At 53.0% G+C, this 20755-nt stretch overlaps 2 protein-coding genes across 2 annotated transcripts; one reads left to right on the top strand and one right to left on the bottom strand.

Moving 5' to 3' along the window:
• Positions 1-19: 19 nt before the first annotated feature.
• On the bottom strand, positions 20-15301 carry Ddx54 (DEAD-box helicase 54). The gene is made up of 20 exons (XM_057765439.1): positions 15106-15301; positions 11617-11746; positions 10484-10554; positions 9882-10070; positions 9746-9795; positions 8842-8883; positions 8630-8725; positions 8119-8240; positions 7967-8028; positions 7694-7825; positions 6631-6841; positions 4924-5058; positions 4351-4581; positions 4194-4267; positions 3265-3462; positions 2076-2218; positions 1884-1997; positions 1391-1495; positions 1122-1237; positions 20-568 (listed from the first exon to the last, which is right to left on the bottom strand). The coding sequence occupies exons 1-20, from the start codon at positions 15274-15276 to the stop codon at positions 342-344; spliced, it is 2619 nt and encodes an 872-aa protein (XP_057621422.1). The 5' UTR covers positions 15277-15301; the 3' UTR covers positions 20-341.
• A 502-nt stretch (positions 15302-15803) lies between these two features.
• On the top strand, positions 15804-19497 carry Rita1 (RBPJ interacting and tubulin associated 1). The gene is made up of 3 exons (XM_057765304.1): positions 15804-16107; positions 16651-16990; positions 18592-19497. Exons 2-3 carry the CDS (start codon positions 16722-16724, stop codon positions 19097-19099), a joined length of 777 nt encoding a protein of 258 aa, XP_057621287.1. The 5' UTR covers positions 15804-16107; positions 16651-16721; the 3' UTR covers positions 19100-19497.
• Positions 19498-20755: the final 1258 nt, after the last annotated feature.

The raw sequence follows: 20755 nt of genomic DNA, 5'->3' as shown, positions 1-20755 counted from the left end.
TGTTCCACAAAGGTTTACTACATTAAAACCCAATGTCCAGCCGGAGACAGCCAGGGCCACATCTGTATGGCCATGACTTCTGAACCCTGACTTTATGGAAGCAGTGGCAGCTGAGCTGCAGGTTCCGGGCTTCGTCTGCTGAGCTTTGCTAGTAGACTCCTATGCATCCTTCAAGACCCCACCCAACATCCTGTCAAACGCAGCCTGTGCTCTCTCTGTGACCATACAGCACTGCTCCTCACAGACACTGGTTCCTGCAGGGGCTCTGCCAACAGCACACGGCAGCTCCACTCATGTCCACTCTAGGGCTACCAGGAAGTTCCAGGGCCGAGTCTGGTTCCTCACATCCTCTTCCTCATCTTGCCCTTCCTGGAGGGGGCGCCCCGGCCAAAGGCGCCCTGGCGCAGCTCTTGGGCTCGGCGGCGGTTGCGCGCTGAAAGCTGCTTCAGGCCCCCGCGCTGCAGGAAGCGCTGCTTCTGGGCTTGACGCCGCTGTTTCAGGATCTGTTCCTTGGTCTTGAGTTCTGAGCGCATGCGGCCTTTGGGGGCACCTCGGGGCAGGGACCCACCTGTCAGCATGGAGATTTAGGGGGCTCAGCCTTTGACCCACAGAGATTGAGCCAGGCTCTAATCCCACCCTGTCCAGAATTTAGAGGCCAAACCCCAGGTGACCTGGCACCCTGCCCAGTCCACATTTTCAGAGACAGTATCAACTCCCTAAGTATCAAAACCGCCGCTGATGCCAGCTTTACAGAGGGACTTCCTGAGCAGTGGCTGCCAACAGCCCAATATGGCCACCACAGAGATCTCATCCCAACCCGTGGAGACTGGCACTCCAGGTGGGAAGTGGTCAGGACCAGCTTCCACCTCTTTAGGTGTGCACCACATGGCCCCTCACAGGGAGCCATCCATCGTCCACCCAGCTACTAGCTACCCCAGGTACCACCTGCTGAGTGGGAGAGGCCAGTGACCTTGGTCTGCTGGGTGGGACTGTTTCAGAGGACAGGGGCGGGGCTTTGCTAATGAGCAGAGTCTGCAGGTCCTAGCCTTGACCATGTTCACCCCTGCACCTCATAGCACCTGGCTTTCCCCCATCCGGACCAGACCACCTGCCCTGCCCACCTTGACTGTGCCCTCGCTTTCCACCTCTGCGGGGCCCAGGGCCTCGCTGGCTGAATGGCCCTTCTTCCTCAGAGTCCCGGTCATCGATTTTCTGCTTCTGCTTCCACTTCTGGTAGCTGAGAGCCTTGTCAAGGAAGTAACCTGCAGCATCCGAGCTGGATGCAGGCCTCTTATAGAAGGTTGCTAGGGAAGCCGCCCAGCCCCGCCCCTACACAAGCCCTTCTATAGCCCCCCCCGCCCCCCGCATCTCTGTCTGTCCCTTGGGATACAGGTCACGCTTGTAGGAGCTGCTGATATACCGGCCACTCTCAGTCTTGATCTTCTTCTTGTCCTCCTGGCCTGACTGCCCCACAAACCGCTTCTTCTTCCGGTCCCTGAAGGGGAGGGAGATGGAGTCTACTGCAGGGGAGCCTTTTCCTTCACCTGCCCTCACATGTGTGTGACCAGCAGAGCATTAAAGGAAGTCAGTCACACCTGCCTGCATGGGACACTCAAAGTTCCTCAACCACCTCTCTACCTTTCCTGGAACAGCCCAGGTCTCAAGAGAGTGAGGTTTGAGGATTTGGGGTGTAATCCCATACCACTTCCCAGACCTCTGTGTTTGGGAAGCAGCATCAAAGTCCTCATGGGCATAGCAAGGAAATACCAGCTACCAAACACAGTAGGCCAAGGAGATGGACAGGCAAGGAGCCACCACTCCCTGAGCAAAGGGAAACACAGAAGGCCGCACCCAGGGACTGCCTGGACTTGCTGCTCACTTACCACCTGAGCTGCTGATGACCTCGGGTCATGTTCTGTGCCTCGTCCCCCATCAGGTCAAGGACCGCACTGGCCACCTGCTGTTCAAAGGCCCCTCCAGCCCCACCAACGCTCAGCCTGCAGATTCAAGAGGGAGATTTAATGGGGCCAGACGCTGCTTATGCACCTCACGCTAGGCCACAAGCTCACACTCACCCCCGCTCACTGTCGAAATCCTTTGGCCGGTAGGGGACATAAAACTCCTGGTCTCGCTGACGAGCCTCCTCCCTCCGCCTCTTGGCTCCTTGGTTGGGTCCCGGCTTTGGCCGCTTCTGGCCCACAACCTCTGTGAAGACATCCTGGCAGACAGAAGCCCAGTGTCATCCTTGTGGCCTCGAGGAACCCCGCTAGAACCAGGGACCAGGGTGCCCCCTTTTATCTGCCAGGGAAACTCTCCTGCCAGATCCTATGTTGTCATCTGCACACACAACAGCCCCCTGATTTGGAGAGCAGTGCAGGCAGGAGGGACAGAACGGACACCGGCAATGGCAATGGCACCGTGCTCCGGTACTAGCCCTGACCCCACTCAGCCCTGGCTGCTTCTGTTCAAGAGGATGCACACAGGGGTTTGTGGCTGTCCGTGAGACAGGAGAGACAGAGTGGGTGTCTATGAGGAGGCCACTGCCTTGCGGTGGGGTACGCTATCACTCCACCACCCTCCACCACCCTCCAGCACCACTGCTGGGGCTTTGCTCCCTCCAGGCCCTCAGGCTTCTGCTTAGCCACAGCCCAGACTACAACAGCTGGGGAAGGGACTCTTCTTTTTTTTCAGATTTTATTTTCAGTTTTAGTTGTGTGTGTGTGCGCGCACATGCATAAAACGGTGCTAGATTTCCTGGAACTGGAGTTGCAGGCAGTTGTGAATCACCTAATGTGGTGCTGAAAACTGAACTCCAATCCCCTGCAGGAGCAGTCGGGCTCTTGTTCTTTTTGACGCGGGTTCTCAGTATATGGATTTGCTATTTACAGGCTGGTCCTGAACCCACAGAGATCCCTCTGCCTCTGCCTCCCCAGTGCTGGGATTAAAGGCATGCGTTGACAGACTCCACGCAGCATAGCTCTTAACTGCTGAGCCAGTTCCGCAGCCTCTTCCTTTGGTTATCTAAGCTCTGTAGCCTAGGCTAGCCTAAGACAGTATCACTCTGTAACCTAGGCTAACTTTGAACTTGTGGCTGTCCTACTTTCTTAGTCTTCACACCCATCTCCTGCAGACTGTAAGTTGAGGGTGTGCCCCACTTCCATAGACAGGAGAGATGGGGACGTGGGGCTGCACAACTGCCTGCCCCAAGGGCTGCTAGAACCTGGCTGCCTCTCCCTCAGCTCCAGTTACCCCTGCAGCGCACACCTCCACATTCTCAGCCATGTCCTCCTCTTCCTCTTCCTGCTGAGGCGGCTCCTTCTGGGGGACTGGGTCAGCCGGGCCCTCCTGCCTCTCTTGCCGCCCCTGCTGGAAGCTGGCGATAGCTTTTCTGTCCCTCTGCCGCTTGGCACGCATCATCTGGCTGCTCGGGTCTCGGCTGGAGGCGTTGATCTCAAAGATGGTCTGCAAAAGGGATTCCATATTCATTGCTTACCCATCCCCCCATCCCCACCCTATGCCAGTTGAAACCTGTATGGGCACGCCTCAAATCTTTACCGTGGGAGGTGGGACCCTTGATAATAGTATTGCATAGTTAGAGGGAGGCCCAAAGAGAGTGGGTGTCTTGTCCAAGGCGACACAGCTAGGAAAAGCTGGAACCCAGACCTCACACTACTTGGCTTTTTTTTTTTATATATATATTTTATTTATTTATTATGTATACAATAGTCTATCTGTATGTATGTCTGCAGGCCAGAAGAGGGCACCAGACCTCATTACAGATGGTTGTGAGCCACCATGTGGTTGCTGGGAATTGAACTCAGGACCTTTGGAAGAGCAGGCAATGCTCTTAACCTCTGAGCCATCTCTCCAGCCCCCACTACTTGGCTTTGAAACCATTGATTCTTCTGTGCCACTCTGTGGCTGTTTGTGTTACTCGCCACCTGACCGGGCTCTCCTTGCCTCTGCACATGAACCACACAGCATATGCCTGCCCACGGATACCCAGGAGTGAACAGGTAGGGAAGGTCAAGACTGGGGATGGATGGCTCTTCAGGCCTCTGAAAGGTATCTATCTTGAGTGGTGATCTCCAAACCTGCTGTGGTCAAAGGAACGCTCCGGAACAGGTGGGGGAGTCTATGAGTGGCCAACAGAGCCAGTGTGACTCATCAGGAAGCGCAGAAGGAAGACTCACCGTGCGGGTGCGATAGTTCCTGATGCTGTCCACCAGCTGCAGGCGCTGCAGTTCTCCCTCCTCAAACCGGGAACCTGACGGAGAGGAAGTGTGTGAGGACAGGGTGGGTTGGGAAGGGCCAGTCCACCCTCACCTGCTCCACCCTGCAGAATCTCACTGAAGAGTGGGTGCAAGCCCAGCCCTGCCAGGTCCAGCTCCTTGGCTCTCTTGATGGACTCGGGTGAGGGCGCTGGACGTGAGCGCACGTACTGCTGCTGGGCGTTGTCGGCCACACGGTGCAGGCTCCGAAGTTCCAGGGACGCCTCCAGGGCAGTCTGTAGGCCGCTGTCCTCATCATCCACCACACTCTGTGGCACCCGGCCCAGCACACCATCTCCACCAACTGCACCTGCCAGTCACAGGGCACACTGTGGAGTCAGCCTGTGTCTATCCCCTCATGGCCTCTGAACCCCAGGACAACAGTTATAGCAATGGGACATTTAGAGTGGCGTGTTCAGTCAGACCCGGGATGCACAGGAACACAGACAGACCCCAACTCTGGCAACAACAGTTCAAAAACAGTCCCAGGGTCCAAGGCCACCCACACAGACGCTTGTGTCTATCTCCAAGGACGAGGTGGGCAGAATCTCCTATAGTCAGATCCAGCAGCCACCTCCCAAAGCCAGATCATTGCACCCCTGTGTGCTTAGGAATTCCACAGAGACCCGAGCCCTGTCCAGCCACCCCTCACCTGAGGACTCCTGGTGAGGCTGGGCGAGGGTGACAGAGCGGCCCAGAAACAGGTGCAGGTCAAGCAGGTAAGGGACCTCATCTGGAGCCACCAAGGAATAGGCTGTGCCACTTCGACCAGCTCGGGCCACACGGCCTGGAAAGCAGGGGAGGGAGGGGGAGCTGAGTTTTAGCAGAGGGAGCCCAACTCCCTGAGGACCAGAGCCTACAGGCCAGGACCTTTCCTGAACTGTGTCCCCACCTACAGGGTGGGTGGCACGGGTTGGTACAGAGCCCAAGTGAGTGAACACAGGGCAAGCACCACTCCTGGTCAGTATCCAAGTGAGTGAACACAGGGCAAGCACCACTCCCGGTCAGTATCCAAGTCCCTGGCACTCCCACTTTGAGAAGACTTTTCCCCCAAGGAATAATCAGGACCGCAAATTCCCAGAAAAAGAGGTTTGGGCCAGAACTTCCTAAAGGTGATAGGACAGAGGACTGGTCAACAAGCTCATGACTACCAGATGAGAATTACAGAACTGAGCAAAGGGTGAGCACCTGGCCCACCACTTGTTTGTACAATAAAGTTTTACTGGCATAAGCAATGCCCGCTCATTTACATATTCCCAATGGAAAATGTTATCATGATGCTGTATATTAAACAGTTACATAAAGATGGCATAGTGCGCTGGGTGGTGGTGGCACACGCCTTTAATCCCAGCACTTGGGAGGCAGAGGCAGGCGGATTTCTCTTGAGTTCAAGGCCAGCCTGGTCTATAAAGTGAGTTCCAGGACAGCCAGGACTGTAACACAGAGAAACCTTGTCTTGAAAAACCAATAAATAAATAAATATATGAATGAATGAATGAATGAATGAATGAATGAATGAAATGGCTCACTGCCCAGCCCTTTACTGAAGAATGACGTTGCAGTAAATGAAAACATTTGTAATGCTATACAGTGACTTGAAAAGCAGCAATGTTGAGAAGTAACCCAACACAACCCCAATGTTGTGCTGAGTAAATTGTAGATGTCACATTTCTCCTTGGTTTGTTGTTTGTGACAGGGTCTATGTAGCCCAGGTTGGCCTTGAATCCCTGACCCTCCTGGTTCCTCATCCTGAGTGCTGTGACAGACAATCGCCACCATTTTTTTCCATGTCTTAGGCAAACATCACATCCCCTCGTTTGCAGGTTTCCATGGGAGTGGTCTGTCATGTGGCACCTGAGGAATTCCCCTGGGGCTCTGGAAACCCTCAAGATGGGGAGGCAGCTGTCTGGAAAGCAATGGCAACTTGGAGACAGCAGGCAGCCACCAGCAAGGACATATCTGGGACTCACAGTAGGAAACACAGTGAAGCAACAGACAGATCCCCAGCAGCCATCCTCACACCACTGCCCTCTCTGCCTGATAGCTGGGCCTATGAGTTCAACCACACTCAGTCATATACAGAGCACACCCGAGAAACCCTGTCCCAACTTCTGCTCCCCCATGCATATCTTAATCTATCTGCATTTACAAACATAGCACACAACTCAGAGTGGTCTGTGGCAGAGCCACACCATAGGTTCTGTTCCCAACACCAAAGGACGGAAACTCTGAGAGCTGGGAACTAGATGTCAGGGTTCACCCAGTAAGCACTGCTCAAGGCCTTAGGTTCCCCAAATTCTCAGCTGCCAGCATGGTACAGTGTCCCCGCTTCACCCAACAGAGCAGCCAAGCTCCTCACCCACGCGATGCAGGAAGAGCTTGCCCTTGGCAGGGAAGCTGTAGTTGATGACGTTGTCCAGCAGGGGGATGTCCAGGCCCCGGGCGGCCAGGTCAGTCACGATTAGGGTCGAACATTTGTTGTGTATGAATTTCGCCAAGTTGATCTTGCGGGCTGTCTGGTCCAGAGCACTGTAGATGTGGGCACAGCTCACACCCTGGCCCGTCAGCAACTGCTCAGAGCAAAGGTGGGGATGTGAGAGGAGCCTTGCAGGAGCGAGGGCTGGAGGCTGGACTGAAGCTGGGGCACCATGTACAATGGGTTTGAACCCCAACCCTGCTGCTGGCTGGCCTAACTCAGCATAAACGGAACCTCTACTGCCCTCCAGCTCTGCAAGGCTGTTGGAACATCAAAGAGTATCATACATAAAGAGGGCTGCCCTAAGGGAGCTGTGTGACTACGGGCAAATTATTCAGTCTTCTGTGCCTCCCAGAATGAAGAGGATTAATGCACCATTCAGAACTGAGCCTGAAACAGAAAGCCCATGAGAGAATCAACTGCTTTCTCAATGTTACTATTTTGGTCTCAGACACTTGGACGAGGAAGGCGCCAGTTATATGTTGGGTAAGCAAGACCCAGTCACCCGTGTCTTCAGCAGTGCCCAGGTGTGGCTGCTGGGGTGTGAGACAGTGGCTAGTCAGCCCCTCCCCCAGCCTTCCATGCTGCTGGAACTCCCCACACTTGCATCTAGGTGAGATCGCACAGGTGTGAATTCACAGAAAAGGTCAAGAGCATACCACACCACTAACATTTGAGCATCACGCTTAGCAGGCACATCACACACTGGAAATCCACCCCAAAATATCCAGATCCACCGGGAGATGCTGTGGATGATCAGGACAGAAAGGCAGACTAAGTCCAGCGGGGAGGTGCCAACAGTGGACGCACTCACACAACTGGTCCTGACAGCTCACCATGTGTCTGATGTCTGTGAAATGGCCCTTGACAAAAGCCCCACTCAGGTTCAGGATGAAACTGGTCTGAGACCTCCTGGAGTCTCTCCATCCCAAAGAGTGCTGCTCACCTCCATGAGGTACTCTGCGTGGTGCTTGGTGGCAACAAACACCACTGTCTGGTCCTGGGGTCGAACGATGTTGCGCAGCAGGTAGAGAAGCACGGCAGCCTTGGTGTCCTCACGCACAAGGAGGAAGGAGGTCTGCAGGGAGAGCAGCCAGTGTGGGTTACTGGCTAAGGGCGGGCAGGGCGCAGTGGGCCACTAGCCTGGGGAGGAGCCTAGGGAAGAGCCTGGGGAGGAGCCTGGGGAGGAGCCTGGGGAGGAGGCCCAGCGCTGCCTCACCTTGAGCTGCTCATTAAGTTTGGTGTCCACATCCAGACGAATGAGCACGGGCTCTGTGAGACCTGTTGGGGTGTAGAGATTTCAGGGGTCACTGAGGAATTGATCTGAGGCCACCCCGAGTTCAACATCACACCAACACCCCACTGGCTCACCTGCCCGAGCAAATTCCACCAGCAGTTTGGGCAATGTGGCTGAGAACAGCACCGTCTGGTGGCCCCCAGGAAGGCGGCTTATGATCTCCTGTAGCTGCTCAGCAAACCCCATTTCAAAGAGCCTGCAGGGAGTTGTGGGCAGGGAGAGTCAGGAGATGGCTTCCACCCTAAAGAGCTGGGAACCCTCAATATCCTTGCTCTACAATTCCCCTCGTGTGCAAGTGTTAAGCTTTTGTGTGTTTGTGCTTCCTGTGCTGGGAACGAACTCAGCCTTACGCATGCTAGGCAAGTATTCGCCACTGCGTACAGCCCAGCATTGACTATAACACTATTTTCAGTACTAAGATGTAAACCTAAAATCACTAGTGCAGGTGCCCCAGGATTGGGACTACTCAAACACACATCTAAGTCTCCCTGGACAGGGCCATCGTCCTGTGGCCTCCCCTCTCTCTGCTTCTTGGGCCTTGGGGATAACCTTGACAGTTGCTCAGGGGTTTATCTGTGGCCTCACCTGTCCGCTTCATCAAAAACCACATACTCCACGCTCTGTAGCTTCAAGTTCATCTCCACAGCCACATGCATCAACCGCCCAGGGGTGGCAATAATTCTAGAAGGGATATACCAGCCAGGTCACCCCAGGCTCAGGGCTCAGCACAGCCCCCAGTCTCTTCCACGCCACTCTGGGAAGGGACCCCAGAGCATCCCTCCCAACAACAAACTCACACGTCAGGGTTCTCATGCAGAGCCGCAAACTGGTCTTCCATTCTAGGGCAGAAAGCAGGGTCAGCCTAAGAGGACAGAGCTTTTGAGTCTGTCCCTCCCTATCACAGTAGAGCATCCCCCACCTCACCATGGGCCACACATCCCAGGCATGGAAGTAAGAAATGGCTCCTGGGAGACAAAAGACCAAGGCACTGCCCCAGCAGAGACAGGCTAAAACACAAGAGAGAACCTCAGAGGCTCAGGACACTTTGCCAACCCACAGTACCACCTAGTGACAGAGCCTGGAACTACCGGTTCCACCTAGAACCCTGAATCCCTGATGGCTAAGTGCCTGTTCCTGTCTTCCCCTGGAGAACCCGTGGAGCAGCTGTAGGAGTGTGGATCCTAGCTCCATGTAGCTTAGAGAGGGTAGGCTTTCTTTTTTTTAATAGTTTACTTATTTTTATTTTATGTGCATTGGTGTGGATGTATGTCTATGTGAAGGTGTAAGATCCTGGGAGTTACAGTTGTGAGCGGCCATGTGGGTGCTGGGAATTGAACTCGGGTCCTCTAGGAGAACAGCCAGTTCCCCCAAACACTGAGCCATCTCTCCAGCCCGAGGTTAGGCTTTCTGACAATCACAGACTACATCCCTTGGTAGAAGCTGGGGTAGACCGACGACCGCAGCCTGAGCATGGCACCCAGAGAATGACATTAAGAGCTCACTAAACTCCCTGGCCCGACACCATGAGCTGACAGGGCCCTCTGTCCCTGTCCCAGCTTCCACCACGTCCCCTGGCCAGTCTGTCTGAACATGTGGAGAAGATGCTGTTAGTGACTAGCAACTCAGGCCCACAAAGGAACCCTCAAGGCACAGTGGTGTGCCTGCACGGGGAAGCTGGGACATGGGATGATGGATCCTTACTTGTCCCCACCCAGGATCAAGGCTGTCTTGAGGCCGGTGAACTTGCCCAGCTGTGGAGAGAGAATGAAGGGGTCAAAGATGAGGGCCTGCCACCTCAGCCTCCTCACAGTTTTTCACCAGGCCCTGCTACCCGCACCTCTTTGGTGAACTTCATAGTCTGCAGGGCCAGCTCTCGCGTGGGAGAGAGAATGAGGGCCCGGGCTCCTGTCTGTGCACTGTGCGCCTTCAGCCGCTCAAACATGGGGAGGAGGAAACAGGCTGTTTTCCCGCTGCCTGTTCGAGCCATGGCCACCACATCCTTGCCGTCCAAGATCACTGGAATGGTCTGTCAGAAACATGTTGGAGGCAGTGTCAGCACTGGTCCCAGCATAGCGGGCCACGGGTGAGCCCCAGGCCTCTAGACCTATTTTTACAAAAGCCTGTCAGCACATGTCCAGGAATGAACACCCCCAGCTCCTGTGTCGGGAGACTCTGCCTCCCAAGTTGGGTCTCCACCTTGTCTCTCATGACAGTGAAAGCTGGGGGCTCCCCGGGCACTTGCGAGCTGCCTGGCAGGTTCAGCATGACAAGAGGCAGAGAGCCACATTGGGTTCAACCGTCTCCTCAGTGAAATGGTTAAGCTATGTGGAGCTTCAGCCATAGTGAAGAGGGCCAGCAAGGTGACAGCTGGGGCCAGGAACAACTGTCACATGGCCACTGCTCACTGCTGCCCCAACCCATTGCCCTCCGGCTCCTTACCTTTCTCTGGATGGGCGTTGGCACCTTGTAGCCCTTTTTCATGATCCCTTTAAACACAGGGTAGCTCAAGCCTGAGAGAGACATGGGAGTGGTCAGGGACCACCAGATCATGTTCACCAACACACAGAAAAAAAAAAAAGAAAAAGAAAAAGAAAAAAAGAAAGCAAAAAATTGAAGGCTAAAGGAGTGTAAGACACCAAACTGTGGCAGGGATGCCTCGCTTGACCTCTGCTGGAGTTCTGTCACCTTTATTTCTCTGTCCAAGAGATGTACCCCACACTGACTTGAACTTGTGATGTCTGCCTGAGTGCTAGAATCACAGGCATGTGCCACTCTGATAGGTGTAGTAGGAATATTGGGAAATGGAGTCAGGACAGGTAGGAGAGTGGCCCCTGAGGACTTAACAGACCTGGACTAAGGATCTGGGGGCCAGCAGAGGGCTGCCTAGAGACCAGCAAACGACTTCAACTGCTTTCTGGTCAACCCTTCATCTTCATCATGCCTACATGTATGTCGCTGCTTCATCCCCCTGATTATCAACAAGAGCCAGCACTTCGCTTTAAATCCAAACAGTCATCTAGAAGGCTTTTATGAACCAACTATTCATTCTGCAATCCAATCCTTCAGGGCTTGTTCTTTACGTATTGATTTGTAAGAACTCTTTGCATGCTGTAGATGATAACCTTCTATCTGCCCCCCAGGCTGCAGGTATTTTTGACTGTTGTGAGACAGGGTCTTTTGCTACGCAGTCATGGCATAGGCCACTATGCTCAGCTCCTTTTTAATTGCTATTCAAAGTCACTCAGTGGGTGTCTCAATCCCTGCCCTGGCAGCTACTGCTGCATCAAGGGCAGAGCACTTACGCTGTAATCCCCACATAGGTGTCCATCATCATCTCGTGCCCATCTCTTCAAAGGTATCCTCCTGTCTTGACACTGAACCCTCTGCCACCTCCTGTGCCTGTATGGGTGGCCCCCTTTCCAGGCCTGCTGTGGAAGACTATTTCTAACCTCAGCCTATTTGACACCTACCACACAGGTAGAAGTCAGTACCTAAGAACAGAGGGCACAATGACCCCACCCCCATCCCCAGGCTAGTCCCCAGGGCCCCAGGTACCCAGCCTCTTTACCCACCCATGGACTGGAAGCCGCCAGACTTCTTCTTTTTCTTGTTCTGGGCTCGTACCAACTCCCGGGTGTCAGGCTCCACATCTGATAAGCACTCTGAGGTAGGAAAGGAGGGCAAGGCTCTGCCAGGGCCCAGCTGCGAGGGAAGAATGAGAGTTGGCATTACTCCAGCTCTGACTGACCATAGGGGTGCGAGGCCCAGACGCTCACCAGTTTTCCAACAAGCTCTCCTGGGACCAGGCTGGGGCAGAGGTACAGATCAGGTCTACAGAAAATCTACAGCGCTCGCAAGCTACAGCCCCTACCAGCAGTACAACCACCTCCCTGAGCCTGGGGGCACCTTCTAAAGACTGAGGTCAAGGGTGTGAGTGTGGGAAGACCCAGTGCAAAGTATAGGCTTGGCCAGGAGAGATGCTGAAGGCAGAGGGTGCGCGTGTGTGTTTGTGTGTGTGTGGTTGTAGTAGCTTGAGTGTGCCTGAGGAATGGCCACGGCTGTCCTGGAACTCAGAAAGACCCACCTGTCTCTGCCTCCTGAGTGCTAGATCAAAGGCATACAGCACTATGCTTGGATTTTACTTCCAATTTCTGATTAATTTTTTTAAAATAATAATTTATCTCTTTTTTCTATTACTTATAAAATTTCTTATGTCACTGGTTAAGACTCCCATCTCCCCCAAATATTTTTGTTATTCTGGTGGTGCCGAAGATGGAACCCTTGACCATCAAACTACACCCCAGCCCTCTTCTTACTCTTTATTTTTGAGACAAGGTCTCACTAAGTTGCACAGGCTAGCCTTGTATGTAGCCCAGGCTGGCCTTGAACTCGTGATCCTAGTGACTCAGTCTCCTAAGTAGCCTATCTCTACTCCTTTCTCATTTTCGTTTTGAATCTTATTTCATTATTTCATCTGTCTCAGAAGAGAATTGTAAGCCTACTGTCATGTAGCTATAAACATGAGATGAACCCATATTCCGTGACTAAATACCAGGGATTTGGTGGCAGAAGACAAACACAGGTATTTATGATGCTACGCTTGGTGGCTACTACACCGAACACAGACATAAACCATTTCCTTCAACAGAGTTCTCACGGGACAAGTGCTACCTTATGCTCTCATCCTATGTTCTAATTATACATTTTATCATTAGTGTATGTGTGCATGATACATGCCATGGGTGTGAAGGCCTGGGTGTGTGGCGGCCACGGCCAACTTTCACAAGTCTGCTCCCACCCCACCCTGATGAAGCAGGGTCTCTTGTTTCTGCTGGCCGTGCATTCCTGGGTAGCTGGCCTGTGCGCTTCTCAGTGGTTCTCCTGCCTCCACTTTCTGACTCACCTGTTGGGATTACATGTGTGCCATGTGTTCGGCTTTTTAAACGTATTGGTGTTTTGCCTGCATAGATTATGTGCACCAATTGCTTCTCGGCCTTTTGGCTAAAATCAAGTGTAGATTATGTGTACCATGTGCATGCAATACCCAAGGAGACCAGAAGAGGGTGTCAGGTCCTTTGGAAATGAGGGAACTGCTGAAAGATCAGCCTGGTTCCTGGGATCAAATTCAGGTTGCCAGGCTTATCAGCAAGCACTTCTACCTCCTGGGCCATCTCTCTGGCCTTTCAACCTATTTTCTGACTTATATATAACATATTTTATGTGTCTTTGTATAACTTTTCTGTTTTGTTTTGGTCTTTTCCAGACAGGGTCTCCTTTGCCCAGGCTGGCCTTCTGAACTCCCAATCCTCCTGCCTCCATCTTCTGAGTGCTGGGATGGCAGGTGTGTTGCTACAGCCAATTCCTTCACTGGATTTCTTTTGGTGAAATTCATCAAGTAACTTTTAAATTCTAAAACCTTTGAGGGAGGTCACCGCACTACTTATTACAGCCTTGGAAAGAGTGTGGTGGCATCCCAGCACTCGGGAGGCCGGGAAATCAGGAGATCAAAATCATCCTCTGCTCCACAGTGAATCTAAGGCTACCCAGGGCTGCACAAGATCCTGTCTAACACTTTAGTATGACGGATAGTGGTGGTGCATGCCTTTAATCCCAGCACTCGGGAAGCCAGGGAATCAGGAGATCAAAATCATCCTCTGCTCCACAGTGAATCTGAGGCTACCCAGGGCTGCACAAGACCCTGTCTAACACTTTTTTTAGTATGACGAATGGTGGTGGTGCACGCCTTTAATCCCAGCACTTGGGAGGTAGAGGCAGGAATTCAAGGCTAGCAGTGCAACCCTGTCTCAAAACAAAACACAGCAAATAAATATATAAATACAAAAACTTAACATAAGGCAAAAAAATTTCCTGACAATTGTTAAACTTTGCTCGTTGGAATTTTTCTTCCTAGTTCAGGCATTCCGCTTAGGGTTCTCTCCGCTTTGTTTGAAGACAACAGTGCCAAAATTCCATGAAAGAGACCCGAGGATGTAGCTATCTGATGGAGCAGTATTCTGGTTTCACTGTACAAACACATTGGTTTTGTTTGGTGTTTTTTTTTCCTTGGTGGAGGGGGGGTTAGTGAGAACAAGCTCAATGGTGCAGTATGGACTTGGGTGCTCTCCAGCCCTATTTACATCAAGGGTGTGACATACCTTTAATAAGTATGTTTGTGTCCCAGGATGGAGGGCCTTCTACCTTTTTCGTAAAGCAAAATTACAGGATTGGAGCTCTTACCAGCTCACTATACACAGCCTAGAGTGGCCTTGAACTCCTGATCCTCTTGACTGCACCATTCCTACCCAAGGTGCTAGGATGACAGGTGTGTCCCAATACCTGCTTTTATGTCGTGATGGGGCTCAAATCCAGCACTTTGGACATGCTAAGCAAGCGTTTCTACCAACTGAGCTACGTCCGGAACCTGCAGACTGGGTTTTGATTTGTAAAAAGTTGAGCAGTAACTTCTTTATGTGCCACAGCCAGTGCAGGACTTGGTCTCAGCAAAGCCCTTGGTTCGAGTCACGTGGGCAGCCTTCTCTGGCAACGACTAACTGCGTTCTCAATGCCGTTAGCAGTTTCTGCACACCTAGTGACCGCCTACTGAGTGCAGCGCACTGACTGAGCTGGGGAGGAGAAATGGAGGAATACATCCGCTGTGCACAGACTATGGGCGTCACTAACCATAGACTTTTCTGCCTCCTTGGCGCTCACGCCTCTCCCCACGTGCACACATTTGTAACCAGACCGTCCCCATCTTCAATCCTGCTGTCCCTTCTCTGATAGTGCTGATTAGGCCTGCAAGGCTGAACCACACAAATGTCCGTAAGGAATAGTTTAGTTTACAGCCAGCTTCTTACAGGTCTGGTCCGGTGGCCACTCATTTATCTTATCTCCTAAGACCACCCCAAAATCAGGCGGACCTTCGCACTTGCACGTTCCATTGGCCGAAGAGTAATTGGGCCCCGCCCCCTCCGGACGGTACCCAATGAGGGCTCACAATCAGTAAGACGGACAGGCGGAAGGGCACAGGCCGAGGGCCCGACCAGAGTCTGTGCTCTTACCTTCCGCGCCCGAGCGTCATCCTCCGCCTGGATCTCAAACTCGCCGTCCTCCGAGTCGCTGTCGCGTGCCTGGGAAGCCGCAGTCCGGCGCTTCCTCAGTCCCTTCTTCTTCCACGGAGCCATGGCGGCACGTGACCGCGGGCCGGGACCCACGCGTCTACCGGCAGCCATGCGAGCCGGGCACTCGGACCCGGAAGTGGGCAGGACCTGCAGGACGCATAGACTGCGTGGGGGCGGAGCCTGGGAGGGGGACGCACGAGTAGCGTTGCGATCCGGCTCCACCCCTAGGGCGGGGCCTGAGGGACCAACCAACTGCGTGAGAAACTGAGCGTCAACGTGGCTCCACCGACGGGGCGGGGCCTGAGGGACAGACCAACTAGTTGGGAGGGGGACCTGAGGAATGTACCAACTGAACGGGAATAGAGGCTCAAAGGACGTAATTGCTTTACAAATATTAAGCTCTGAGCAATGTACCAATTGCATTTGGAGCCAAGTCCGAGGGACACAACTGAACGGGTGGAAGAATTTAAGGAATGTACCAACTTTGCAGGTTGTGACCCCCCCCCGAGGGGAAGGCCTAAGGAGGACACCAACAAGATGGGGGTGTGGCCTGCGGAACGTACCATCTGCACGGGGGCGGGGCTGAGGGACGTACCAGCTGCGCAGGGGCGGGCCGTCTCTCTTGTTGCCCAGCGCGGGATGAGCGTGGGCGCGTGTCGCTGTGGCGCCACTGCGCTTGCTGTGCTGTGCTGTGCTGTGCTGTGCTATGCGGGGCTTTGTGCTGGAGCCGGAGCTTGCTGACCAGAGGCCCCGGTAGGAAAATTGCCGAGCACGGAGTTCCAGTGATGCCTGTGCTTTCAGCTTCATTGGGTGACTGGTGCGCGGTACTCCGCTGTTTGGAGCCTGAGTTGTGGTCGGGAAAATGGATTTAATCTGAAGAGACTGAACAGGACTATTGGCGAGGACTAGAACGCACTACATTTGCAACGTGCTTTGCACAAGGTAGGCGTGGGGGCGACAGCGGCTTGGGAGCCCCTTTTCCCCCCTCCCACCATAGTTTGTTTTTCTGGTTGGTGCCATCCCCATTTACGCCCGTAGTCGTCCTGTAAATATTTGTTGAGTATACACTGTAGGCTAAAAGTGTGTATCTGTTTATTCATTAAATATTTGCTGACGGCATTTTCCCCTGTCTTGTCAACTAGAAAGACAGGAGTGCCTGCTTAGACTGCAGCTTGCACAGACCACGGGGTTCAAACTCAGAAGCCAGGCAGTCGTGCAGTTAGTTCTACCTGGGAAGTAGAGGGAGGGATCAGAGTTAAAGGTCATTCTTTGCTATAGAACATTGTGAGTTCCAGGCCAGTTTGAGCGACAAGAAACCATAGATGGGGGAGGGGCAAGAAAATGATTCATTTTCAAGATGCCCCCCTGAATGGTAGTCCCCCTTTGAGAAAGACCAGCCCCTTTCCCTTTTGCCCCTGGGTTGGAGACTCCAGGTTGCCTCCGTTGTTTATCTGGCCCTGCTATTCGCTCTCACCGTTTGCACAGGGAGCCCTGGAGACTGAGTCTGGTGACCACTGACTGCAGCGTGGATCCTGGTGGAACTGGCCCACAGTGGAATGCAGGCACTCCACCTTCAGCACCGCAGCCCCAGCAGCTACAGGGTCAAGGCCAGGGCGTCTTATGTGGATGAGACCCTGTTTGGCAGCCCTACAGGAACCCGGCCCACTCCACCAGCCTTTGACCCACCCTGGGTGCAGAACTGTGACAGATCGGCAGGAGTGGGCCCAGGACCACCGAAGGTTTCTCTGGTCAAGAGAGACTGTGAGTCTACCCCCTCCAGGGGCAGCACCCCAAACCTCACACCAAGGAAGAAAAACAAATACAGGTAACAGGGTGGGGGTACGCTCCTGTACTAAGGGTGGCTTTCTTGGTCTCTTTTCTTGTGATAAAATACTCTCTGCAGAAGCAACTTAGGCCAGAAGGGGTGTGTTGTGGTCCGTGGTTGCACAGCTGTTGCTATAAGAAGTCATAGCAGTGGGGGCTGGGGCCAGCAGGCCACATGAATGCCTGCTCTACTGCACACTTTCTTCCTTTCCTTCGGTCCCAGTGCACCCCACCCCCTCTCTGACACTCCAGGCACACACATGTGGTGCATAGACTTCCATGCATGTGAGACACTTGTACTAAGAGGGAGATCTGTCATAGGCACACCCACGGGCCAACCTGACAACTGAAGCTGACCATCAGAGCCATTAGGCTACCTGGTACAGCCTCCTGTTCACCTGCTGTGTGGCCGTGGGCAGTGCCCTGACTTCTCTGAGCCAGTTTACTCAGATAATAGAAAGAATGCCCCCATTAAATGGGAGTGGAGAATATCGGGGCACAGCAGCCGAATGCTGCGATTGATGTCTTGATCAGTGATAGTGTTGACTGGCAAATGGCTCAGTGGGTGAAGGCTCCTGTCTCAAAAGCCTAGTGACCTGTGGTTGCTGGAACCTTCATGAAGGAGGAAGGACAGAATGACTCCACAATGTTGTCCTCTGACCATGCCCACATATCCACATCATACACACATAGTAATAATAAGTTTAAAATATTTTAAAGAAAATTCTTGGGGGGAAAAAACTTCAGGGCAAAAAAAAAAATTGCATCTCTGCTGAGCTCATGTAGAGTTTTTTGTTTTTGCTTTTAAATATTTTTTATGGTTTATTTAACTTTATTTTATGTGCATTGGTGTGAAGGTGTCAGATCCCCTGCAAACTGGATCTTCAGACAGTTGTGAGCTGCCATGTGGGTGCTGGGAATTGAACCCAGGTCCTCTGGAAGAGCAGTCAGTGCTCTTAACCACTGAGCCATCTCTCCAGCCCCCATGTAGAGTTTTTTGAAAGGTACATTTGTATTTGGTTATTTTTGTGTGTGAGGCTTGTGTACTGGTGGAGGTCAAAGGATAACTTGTAGGAGTCCGTTCTTTCCTTTTACCACGTAGATCTTGAGGATTGAACTCGGTTGTCAGTCTTGGCCACAAGCATCCACACCCGCAGAACCGTCTTGCTGACCCAAGCTCCTGTAGAGTTTTGTTGTTCCTAAACAACAGCGTGACGACTGTTTGCCTAGCGCTTAAGGGACGTAGTTACTCCATCAGTCTGGAGCAGGGTAGATTCAGGAGGGTGTCTGTCGTTTGATGCACAAGATTTGAACATGTACGGGTATTCATAAGGGCTTCTGGAGTGGCTGTAGTTAGGACTCTTGATGGTGGGTTCATATGAGGGTCTCTTTTAGGACTGCTCCCCTCTCCAACATGTCCGTGTCCAGAAGAAGAGGGGGACAAGTCCCAGCTAATACCTATTGATGCCTATGAGTCTATTGAAGAGTGTCAGGGGCCAAGGGTGCCAGGCAGGCTCTGGCTGCTTCCGTAGCTGGTGGGGAGTGGGGTTGTAGAGAGCTCTGGTGTGTCATTGCAGGTCACTGTGTTCTTCCCTTTCGTAGGTTGATTGGCCACACCCCCTCCTACTGTGATGAGTCCCTTTTCGGCTCCCGGCCACAGGGCACCAACAAGGAGGGGTCTCGGACAGCCATAGGGGATACTGCCAAGCTCCAGACCCTTTTCTGGACACCACCAGCCACCTCTAGGGGCGGCCACTCACCTCGCCCCAGGGAGACCCCACTTCGAGCCATTCACCCAGATGGACCCTCCAGGACAGAGCCCAGCATGGCAACAGGCTCCCAGAAGACTTCCCAGGAGGGGTTAGATGCTCCTTCCTCTCTGGGGCGGAAGCGTTCCCATTCACTCAGCCACCTAAGTGTCCCCAGCATGGGTCATCCAGCTTCCAGTGTCCCCCAGACCAATGGACCTCAGAGTCCCCGGCCTTCCACGTCAGGGATGACTGTTCGGAGTCCCTTGGTCACTCCCAGATCACGGTCAGGCAGAGTTTCAGGGCCAGCTGCCTCTCAACAAGGGGCCGGCCCTCCCAAGCCAAAGCCTCCTTGGAAATGAGGTTCTCATCAGGTAATCCTCTGACTCACGGCAAGGATTCAGCTCAGGTGCAGTACTATGGAGACCAGTGTCTCCAGTGCCTCCAAGCACTAGAGAAGCCTCCCTGAGCCTCCATGGTGAGGATGGGCCATGCTTCCCTTTGTCCCCACAAGCTCAGGACTCCCTAGCTGCCTCTGCGGGATGTTTGGGGTCCTTTGAGATATCTCTCTGGCCATAGCGCAGCCTCTTTCTGCATTGGTGCCAAACCCCACCCAGCTCCCTGCTCAGAATTCAGTTTCTACAGAGGTCTGGGTGCCTCGAAAGAGTTTTCCTGGGCTGTATGTGAACCCTGAGGGTGGAACATGGGGGAGACATTTTAATATTCGTGTATTTATTCATTCCATGTACTAAATGTATTTAGCTCATCAAAGTTTAGTGGTGTGTTGCTTTTCCCCCCTTAAGGCCTCATTCAATTTAAACAGTAGAGTCAAACAACCAAGGGTGATCTGAGCATGCGACAGATACGAGAGTGGCGCTGAGGTCTGAGGACGTCCGTCCTGTCTCTTGTTTTATGACACCATGCATGGGTAGGTGGGTGGTTCCTGCCAGCTCAGGACACAGTGAGAGTCCTTTGCTAGCAATTATCTTGCTAGGGGGCGGGGATGTAGCTTGATAGTAGAATGTTTGCCTAACATACATGAATGGACCCTGGGATCAATCCCCAGCAACCTCCTCCCCCAACAAAACAGAACAGGACTTAGTGTATGACCGAGCTGGAAGAGGCAGCCAGGGACAGGGAGCCTGGCTGCTGGGGCCCTGGGTCTCAGAGCTTCCCTGCATGATGACAATAGGAGTTTTGAGCCTCTCCTGGTTCCCCTCCTTCTCTGAGCAGTTCAGGGAGCCCAGGGGGCATCTCACCATTGTCTAGGTGTAGCCAGGCCCAGGGACATTTGTAATCATGTGCAAGAGGTCAGACAGATATGCCTGGGTACAGACAGACTGCACTGCAGCCACAGAGGACGTTAAGCTTCTAGAACTTTCACAAGGAAATGGTTAGTCTACCTCCTTTTTTTTCTGTCCCTCCCCTTCATGTTGATAGGCGCAGGCTAAAAATAGAAGCACATATTCTTCTCCCGTCTACACTAAAAGTCGGCTGAAGCCCAGGGTGATGCCACCAGGTTAACCAGGCCTGGAGTCTGGCTATACCAGGCTGTGGTGTCAGAGCACTTGGGGGTGACAGAATAGGGGCAGCCTGATGGGAACCACAAAAGGTGGAGAAGGGGGTACTGGAGAGATGACCCAGCAGTTAAGAGAGCTTACTGTTCTTCCAGAGGGAGGACCCATATCAGGTGGCTCCTAACCGCCTATAACTCCAGTTCCAGGGGATCCAACACCCTCTGACCTTTTCAGGCATCAGGCATGCATGTGATACACATACACACCCCTTTTAATAAAAAGTTTCGCCGGGCGGTGGTGGCGCATGCCTTTAATCCCAGCACTCGGGAGGCAGAGGCAGGCGGATCTCTGGAAGTTCGAGACCAGCCTGGTCTACAGAGCTAGTTCCAGGACAGGCTCCAAAGCCACAGAGAAACCCTATCTCGAAAAACCAAAAAAAAAAAAAAAAAAAAGAAAGAAAAAGAAAAAAAAGAAAAAAATTGGGACTAAAGGGGTGGCTTG

Source organism: Chionomys nivalis, chromosome 3 (genome assembly GCF_950005125.1).
Source record: "Chionomys nivalis chromosome 3, mChiNiv1.1, whole genome shotgun sequence".
Classification (NCBI taxonomy): domain Eukaryota; kingdom Metazoa; phylum Chordata; class Mammalia; order Rodentia; family Cricetidae; genus Chionomys; species Chionomys nivalis.
The sequence above is the reverse complement of the archived record's forward strand: the minus strand, read 5'-3'. Positions and strand labels throughout refer to the sequence as shown.